This window comes from Rutidosis leptorrhynchoides, chromosome 7 (assembly GCF_046630445.1).
Source record: "Rutidosis leptorrhynchoides isolate AG116_Rl617_1_P2 chromosome 7, CSIRO_AGI_Rlap_v1, whole genome shotgun sequence".
Taxonomy (NCBI): domain Eukaryota; kingdom Viridiplantae; phylum Streptophyta; class Magnoliopsida; order Asterales; family Asteraceae; genus Rutidosis; species Rutidosis leptorrhynchoides.
In genome coordinates, this window is record NC_092339.1 from 106,923,486 (window position 1) to 106,932,273 (window position 8,788).

The window sequence follows — 8,788 nt, forward strand, 5'->3', positions numbered from 1 at the left end:
TGTTAGCTTGTGTTGATGAAAATGGTACTGAAGCTAAAAGAGGAGAATTTGGTCCAATCATCGCTTTCTTGAAGCGTTCTAGAATTTACAAGGCTATCACTGCTGAATGTACTCCTTATTTTTCTCATCAAAGGAGGTTCTGGGAGGTAGCTCAGGTTATTACAGAGAACAACAAGAAAGTGATCATGAGCTCAGTCAACAATACAGTTGTTCGTATCTCAGCACAAACAATTCGTGAAGATTTAGAGTTTCCCGATAACGATGATATGCCTGCTGAGTTGCCGATTTTGAAAGTTCGAAGGTGTCTGAAAAGATGTGGATATGTAGGTGATATTACGAAAGCTGTTAAGCGTACTAGGCTTCCAAGGCAATACAGATATTTCACGTATGTACTGTTGAGGTGTATGAGCTCGATGCAGGGAGGCTTTGATGAAATGACTGCTAAGTACAGCTCAATGTTTGTTGCATTGGTTCTGAATGCTGAGTTTAATTTTTCTCAAGTTATTTTCGATGCGATGGTGTCTAATGTTAAGAAGAAGGTTCACCTTGTGTTTCCAAGGTTTCTTCAGATAATGCTAGAGAAGCAGGTGCAAGGCTTAGTTAAGATTCCCGAGGATGAGTTGAAGCAAAATCATCTTACTGATCAGTCTTTCAATAGATTCTTACAAGCTAGAGTTGAAGTGCCTGAGAAAGGCTTGATTGGTCATCTTAAGGATGAGAATTACGTGTGTCCTGAAGGTTTAAGTTGTCGTCACGAGAATAGCAAGTCGGGTGATGAAACTGATATCACAGTTGAAGGTGGTGAAGAAGTTAATCAACCTCCACCGAGGCAATCTGGTCCTCGTCTGGTGGATGAAGCTGATGATGTGACTGCTCTTGATGAGAGTCAGACTAATGTTGTCAAGAGAAAGCTGGCTAAAGCTCCGAAAGTGACAACAAAGAGACAAAAGCGTCTTAAAATTTTGGTTAAGGATGGGAGTTCGTCATCTACAACGAAGTCACAGCCGAAAGTTGTTCCTACTGCTCCAGTTGCTGGTGATACTGGAGGTTCAACTCAGGCTCCTACCACTCAGCAACAACAGACTCCATCAACCCAACAGACTCAATCTTCTCAGAGTCTTGAGATCGTGCCGAGTATGGTTAATCGGAAGTTAATTCAGCTATCGGCGGACTTTACAAAATTTCAAAAGGCTGCTGAAGAAGATAGAAGAAAGAAAGATGCTGTTATAGCTACTCTTGAAAAGAAGGTTGATGAGCAGCAGCTAAAAATTGTTGAGCTAGAAAAGAATGTTGAGAGTCAGGCTGGTGAGATTCTTGGTCTTCAAACGAGATTAGATGAGTGGGAATCGAAAGTTGTAATTGAAGATGAAGATGAGGAAAATATTTTTGGTACTATTGGAGGAGATGTAGAAGAAGAGGGGGCAGTTGAGTTAGCTAAAGGATATACGGAGGATAACCCACTGTATGTCACTCCTCTTCAAGTTATAACTGTTTCTGAATTTTTAGCTATGCAGGATCGACTTAACCATACTGCTGTTTACGATGATTTAGAAGAAGGGGAGATCCCTCCGGATCTCACCGAGACTGAGCAGGGACTGATGGAGCGGCTAGAGCGAGAAGCTAAGGAATCTGCTGACGCTACATCTAAAGGCTCCACTGAAGCTTCAACTTCAGGAGCTCGCAGGTCTGATGATGATCAAAGTGACACGGAGGTGGTTTGTGAAAGCGATGATAGTTTTGATGAGATTGTGATCGAGGATGAGCCAACTGGGCCTTATCCGACATATGAAGGATGTGATGACCTTCCGACGTTTGCTGATTATTTTGGTATGAATGAGGAGTTGTTAAACCGAAAGTGTAAAGAAAAGGAACGTGAATTGCCGGAAGGGTTTTTGCATGTCAAGATAAATAAGGAAAAGATTGAGGTTTTAGAAGAAGAGTGGAAAGTTTTGATGCGAATTAGAAAGTATGTGTTGAAGCCTAAGGTTGAGCCACAGTTTTTGAAGTTTATTGAGCATTGCGAGAGTTTACGTGTAAAAGGAAAGATTATCGCTTGGGCTTATATTAAAGAGTTTGATATATATGCGATAAAGAAAGAGCACGGAGTAGACTACATTAAGTATGGTCATGATTTTACATCGTTACCATATTTTGAGTTTATGCAAGTGGCTAGGCTGAAAATGTTGTATCAGGATTATGTTGGAATGCCTGATCTTTTGGTTCGAAAGATAAGGAGATCGTATCAGTCGAAGAATTTTGTTGATTTTCGACCACAGTTTCCTAAGATCTCTTATCGAACGAACAAGAAAACAGGGATACGCAGGAAGATTGTGAAATATCAACCTGTGAAGTATATGCGTAAAGTTCCATTGAGGAAGATGCCGCAGAACTTCAGTCCTCATTTTCGTTGGTGGTATTATGACGAACGCTCAGAGGAAGCGGTCATTGTGTTGGACAAAGACGGTGGAGATGAGAATGATAGTATAAGGGTGTTTGATCCAGTTTGGTTGCGAAACTGTTGCGAAGAAGATATGTTTACCCTTTACTACAACAAAATGTTGTATCGCCCAGAGAATCGCGTGCAGGCTGAACAGTACTGCAGGGTTGTCAAACTTTGTTATTTGAAGAACTGGGTGACCGATCCTTTTACAGATTAATCATTTTGTTTTGCTTTCTACGGCTAGGTCTTAGGGGGAGTTTGTTGGTGCATGAATCCTAAGCCGTAGGCTATTCGTTAACGTTTGATACATTTGGTCTGTAATAATTACTATTTGTGACTATTGATTATCGTTGTGATTGTGAGTGCTTGATTGTTTAAATCAATATGTTAAACTGCCTCACAGTCGACCGAGTGTCTTCAGACACTCGACCAACTGAGTGAGACAGTCGACCGAGTGTCCATAGACACTCGACCGACTGTGTCTGAGATCAGTATATATACGGGTTTTGCCTTCTATTGTAGGGTTACTCGTCCCATTTACCCTTAACTGCGTGTTATCGACTCTACCATTAATCCACACCGTAAACCACCGAAATACAACGTCTAGGTTCGATCTAATCTAGGTTTATTGCTTAGGTTCGACCAAATCGACACCAAAAACGACCCGTATCTCGTTTAAGTCCGTGTTCTAGTGTATTCCGCCATTAGTCAGGGATTAAAGCATCCCAAGATCCTTAGAAGAACGTCTACATTTGTAATGGAGAAAAGTGATCAAAATGGGAAATTGTACACTCGTATGAGATTATGGGAGTTACCTGATCAATACGTTGCAGAACCTATCGATGGTTCATCCGGTTCTTGTTTGTCTGTTAATCGTGATGGAACCATTACACTCATTGGTTTGTCCTACTTATACATATTCATAAGATTCATTATTTGATTGCTAACATGATAAAAATAATAATATAATTTTGGGCCATTTTGTTTGTTCAAACTCTGTGTACTAAAGATTATTTGAGATTAGATTAAATGGTCTAAAATGTATTTGATCTCAGATAATGACTCATAGACTTTTGGTTATGTAGATGAAGTACCACATTGTACAACTGTTCGTGTTCCAAAAATTCAGACAATTTATGGTGTTGTTGGAATTCTAAAGCTTTTAGCAGGTTAGATGATAATTATAATACTAATACTTTATAGCTTCATCACATTTTTATTATTTTTATAAAGTAGCTTATAACTGACTATTGATACTGGTATAGATGATATTCACTAACAATAACCATTTCATATTGTGTACGCTTTCGGCTATAAATTTGTATTTATACATAAGCTATTTCTATATACTGGCAGGATCATATTTAGTTGTTATAACAGAGCGTGAATGTGTTGGATCATACTTAGGCCATCCCATCTACAAAGTTTTGTCATTGAAAGTTTTTTCTTGTGATCGTACGGCTAAAAACACACGTGATGAAAAGGTGACTTAAATATTTGGATTTTGTTATTGGTAATTGGAATGTGAGATTGGTGATAACATTCTCAAATTCTGACAGAAAAAGATGGAATCAGAGTTTTATAGTCTGTTAAAAGTTGCTGAAAAGACACCTGGACTTTATTTTTCATATGAAGTGAATATAACACTAAGGTTTATATCTTGTCAATATGTTTATGATGTATTAATATTTTTTTGTTGTGTGTGTAACCAAGTTTTCTTCTTTTTTTTTTCCTTCTTTTTTTTATACTTGCAGCGCCCAATGTTTGAATGACTTGGGTGAAGAATCATCTCGGCTCCCTCTATGGAGGCAGGTAAATATTAACTCAAAACTATGTGTGGCAATTGAGACCCAAACACAAAACTGGGTTCATTGGGTCAAAGATTTGGAACCATGGGTCTTGAGAACAATAAAGAAAAGAAAAAGATTGGGTCCAATCTCGACCCATTTTAAGCAAAATTAAAAAGTAAAGTGTGTAACAAGACCTGTTGAAAACCCATTCCAAACCCGTACAACATCTACAACATCTAAGAATCAATTATTAGTTTCGCGTTTCGAGTTTAAGTTTTTTTTCAGTTTAAGTTTCAATTTTGTGTTTTAGTTTTCAGTTTCTCATTTCGAGTTTCAGTTTTTTGTTTTGCATTTGACATTTCAGATTCTAGTTTCAAGTTTCAGTTTTCATGTTCTGTTTCGAGTTTCAATTTTATGTCTGTGTATCGGTTTTTTGAGTTCACATAAGCTTCAGTTTTTTTGTTTCGCGTTTTAATTTTTAGTTTCGCGTTTCAGGGTTTATTATGTTTTGCATGTACTGATAAATTATAATGTTGTTACAGGCAGAGCCTAGATTCATGTGGAACAATTATATGTTAGAAATTCTCATAGAAAATAAGGTTTGTTTTCCCAACTCATTGAAACCTAAAGTTTAATTGTTTTAAAACATCCATATTTATAATTTGCTGAAATTGATAACATATGCAGCAAAAGCTTGATCCTTACATTCTTCCAGTTATTCAAGGAAGTATCCTTTTTTCTCATTATAAATATCTTTTCAATATAAAAATCATTACTCGCATTTCCTTAACTTATAAATAGCTTATCAGAACTTTCAAGCAGCAATCGGAAAAGATATTATAGATGTTACCTTGATAGCAAGAAGATGTACTCGAAGAAATGGTATGATTAAGTCAAGATTATTAATTTTTAATAATATAGTTTTAGTTTTATTTAATTTGTTTCATTGTATAATATGAGTAGGAACTCGAATGTGGAGAAGGGGAGCTGATGTGGACGGGTACGTAGCAAATTTCGTAGAAAGTGAACAAATCATACAATTAAAAGGTTATACAGCATCATTTGTACAGGTATAATTCCATGTAATTATATATTATTATTCTTTAATTAATATTAAACTTTTTTTGATAATTGGCTAGTCATTATAGAGACCAGTTATTAGATTTTTTGTTTGTAGGTCCGGGGCTCAATCCCTTTTCTCTGGGAGCAGATTGTTGATTTGTCGTATAAACCTAAGTTTGAAATTATGAAACCCGAGATAGCAGTGAGTGTAAAACTTATATTATTTTAGCAATTATTTAATGTGGGCATATTTTGTTTTTACTAATTGGTACTTTTATGCTTTTATTTTTGCAGCCTCGAGTTGCCGAACGCCACTTTTTGGATTTAAGGAAGAAATATGGAAATGTTTTAGCCATTGATCTTGTCAATACGGTATTTATATATGTTTTAGCCCTAGTAACTTCTCACAGAATGATCTTGTTTAATAAGGTGGCAAACTAGGCTATTCGGGTCATGGGTCAAAACTGGTCAGTTCTTTTACGGGTCATTTTGGAATGCATTGGGTCAGTTTAAAGAAACATCTCTGTCTAATATCACTAAATTTCAGTAAATAACTAATTTAGAAATGAAATGATCAAGCAGATTTTATGCATTAAAATTGTAAGCAAATGTGTTCTAATTGCCACTTACATTATTTTTACTTTGATGTGTCTCTTTTGCATTCTTTTTTTTTTTTAAATTATTTTATTAAATTGTTTTATAGCGTGGTGATGAAGGACGTTTGACTGAAAAGTTTGCAACTTCAGTACAGAATATTCTTAATGATGATATGAGGTAAAATCTTGTCCAAAATGTTCTTGTTTTTACATACGCGAATTTTGCTAAGTTGGTTGAATTTTGCAGATACTATCACTTTGATTTTCACAAAATTTGTGGACACGTTCATTTTGAGCGACTAAATATCCTTTATGATCAAATGGAAGATTTCCTCATTAAAAATAGGTAAATTTCTTCTAAAAAAACAAATCTGTTGTCTTATATATTTAGATTTGTTGTCAAACTAATCATATTTTCTTTTCGATTGATAGGTACTATCTAATCAACGATAAAGGTGAAAAAGTTGAAACACAGATTGGAATCGTGCGGACTAACTGTGTAGATTGTTTAGACCGTACAAACGTCACACAGGTATCTTATTTTCAAATTTAGATATTACTTGTTTTTTAAGGGTCAATGAAATGAGTATATATTAATTTCAAGTTATTATCTTTATATTGGTGCAGAGTATGATTGGGAGAAAAATGTTGGAATTTCAACTTCAAAGACTTGGGCTTTTTGATGCGGACGAAAGTATTAGTATACATCCGAATTTCGATGACTGTTTTAAAATATGTATGTTGATTTTTTTGCCTTGTGATTAAGTTTTCATGTGAAGTGTGCATTTTAAACATTTTATTTTATTTTTTTTTTTATTTTTTTTTTTTATCAGTATGGGCTGATCATGGGGATGATGTAAGCATCCAGTATTCTGGTACACCTGCATTGAAAGGCGATTTTGTAAGGTACAACTACATAAATTTCCATATTGAAGACGCGAATAACATATTATAAGAAATAACATAAATCCAGACATTATTTAAATACCACATACTTGATTCTTGTAATCCCTATTTAGAAAATGTTTTCATAATGAAAAAAGTATTGTTATCTAGCTATAAAAATACCACCAATGCCTAACTGTGGAGTTCTGATGGGATCTGGTGCGTTCGTACTACAACGGTTAATATATAGAATTACATCAATAAATACACTTACTTAGATTGAATTTTTTTTTTCTTTTTTCTTTTTTTTTTTTTTTTTTTTTTTTTTTTTTTTTTTTTGCATTGAATATATTTGGTATTTATATTAGATTTGGTCGGAGGACTATGAAGGGGGTTCTTAAAGACGGGTGGAATGCGTTAATGCGCTATTACCTCAATAATTTTGTTGATGGTACAAAACAGGTCAGCATGCTTTTATCTACATTTATACAGATTCTTGTACTAGGACATTTCCTTTATTAACTGTGCACTTATATTTATTTATACTATATTCATGTAGGATTCGATCGATCTAGTACAAGGGCATTACATTGTTTCTCTTTCACGAGATCTGACTTCTAATCTTAAGAAAGTAGGGATAGAGGCAATTGCAGTGAGTATATCTTGATTAACAACTATTTAGTAGAAGTTATGCAATTGTTATTTTGAAAATGAAAATTAAAATTTACATTTTGGCTTTGTTTGCAGCCGTATTTTCCTGTTGTTTTAGGAATGATTTTGATGGGGATCTTTTTCGCGCTGTTGTCACTCATGCGAGGTAAGTTTATGTTCACTATATTTCACGTTAGTTTTTAGAAAAGACAATAATGGCCTATACATTGCTACTATTAGTGTTGCCATCTTACTAACCACATTTTATTTGTTTATGTTGATGGTAACATAAATATAAGAAAAAATGGAAGATAAAAAAAATATTAGGCTATGCAACGATTAACGGTTTTCAACCAGAATTTTTCAACTAGTATGATATGTAACTTTAACGTTCATGGTTTTCAACTAGTATGATACTGGATGAGCGGGTTGAGGATGACACTTGAAACGGGTCATATTTTAACAAGGGTTGAAATGGCCGGGTTGGCTGGGTGGTTGACCCACTAACACCTTTATATCCATTTTCGTTGTGTTTTAATGTGTTAAATTACAAAAAATAGTTCTGCATATTTGTACGATCGCTTTAGCCAAACAACATGTGGGATGTTTTGAATCTATTATTAACCGATTATCTCCAACAATAATAACGTAAATGTTCAAATAGAAACAAGTTAGGACGTTGTCTTTGTTTAAAATCGCTTTTGGATTTTTCAATCCTGACAGCCTACTTGGCCCATCTCCCGTCTCCGTGTAGGCTAGATTATGATATTTGACTCGTTTCAGGTAAAACATAACCCAAATCACCCTATTGGTAAGTAAACGGGTAAAAATTACTAGTTTACCACATGGTTTGAACTTTGAACTCTGAATGCTTACTAATCCTACATCCTGTGCAGTACGGAATGATTATTGGCAATTGCCACTTTCGATTTTCTGGGCCACACTGAGTATAGCGACAATAAAATATGTGAGAGCAAATTGCCGGGCTTTCTGCAATAGACCTCGGCTTTATAGACCTACACGTTGATTTTTGCTTCAGGTACTTTGATCTTATCAGGCTAAGTTGTAATGTCATTTGATAGTTGATATATAGTTGACATGTTCATAAGTCATTTTATCATTTCCTTAATGATGTTATTAGAAACAGGTGAATTCCATTGTATCTTAACTGGAAGACTTTTGAATTTTCTTTTATAAATGTAGCTTGAATTGAATTTTAATAGCAGTTGTTTGAGTAGAAACATTCACTGGAATTTTAATAGCCATATTTATGAAAATCCCTTTCTGTAAAATCGATATCCTCTGATTCAAATTTAATGTTGCATTAAATTAATTGTGATTTATGCAGCAAAAGTTGTACAGTA

General features: G+C 34.8%; 1 protein-coding gene across 1 annotated transcript; it reads left to right on the forward strand.

The window, feature by feature from the left end:
- Window positions 1–3,197: 3,197 nt before the first annotated feature.
- LOC139857488 (phosphoinositide phosphatase SAC6-like) lies at window positions 3,198–8,451 on the forward strand. The gene is made up of 20 exons (XM_071846260.1): window positions 3,198–3,339; window positions 3,526–3,609; window positions 3,797–3,924; window positions 4,000–4,091; window positions 4,195–4,252; window positions 4,773–4,829; window positions 4,924–4,957; window positions 5,032–5,112; window positions 5,194–5,300; window positions 5,408–5,494; window positions 5,587–5,664; window positions 5,996–6,066; window positions 6,136–6,234; window positions 6,321–6,420; window positions 6,516–6,624; window positions 6,722–6,794; window positions 7,142–7,235; window positions 7,333–7,425; window positions 7,521–7,590; window positions 8,321–8,451. Exons 1-20 carry the CDS (start codon window positions 3,198–3,200, stop codon window positions 8,449–8,451), a joined length of 1,788 nt encoding a protein of 595 aa, XP_071702361.1.
- The last annotated feature ends 337 nt before the right edge of the window (window positions 8,452–8,788 follow it).

What these genes read in the sequence shown, in the direction of transcription:
- LOC139857488 (XM_071846260.1), top strand. Translation starts at nt 3,198, where the DNA reads ATGGAGAAAAGTGATCAAAATGGGAAATTGTACACTCGTATGAGATTA. An exon ending in TGGAACCATTACACTCATTG is followed by an intron (nt 3,340 to 3,525) that starts GTTTGTCCTACT and finishes TTGGTTATGTAG; the next exon opens with ATGAAGTACCACATTGTACA. An exon ending in GAAGTGAATATAACACTAAG is followed by an intron (nt 4,092 to 4,194) that starts GTTTATATCTTG and finishes TTATACTTGCAG; the next exon opens with CGCCCAATGTTTGAATGACT.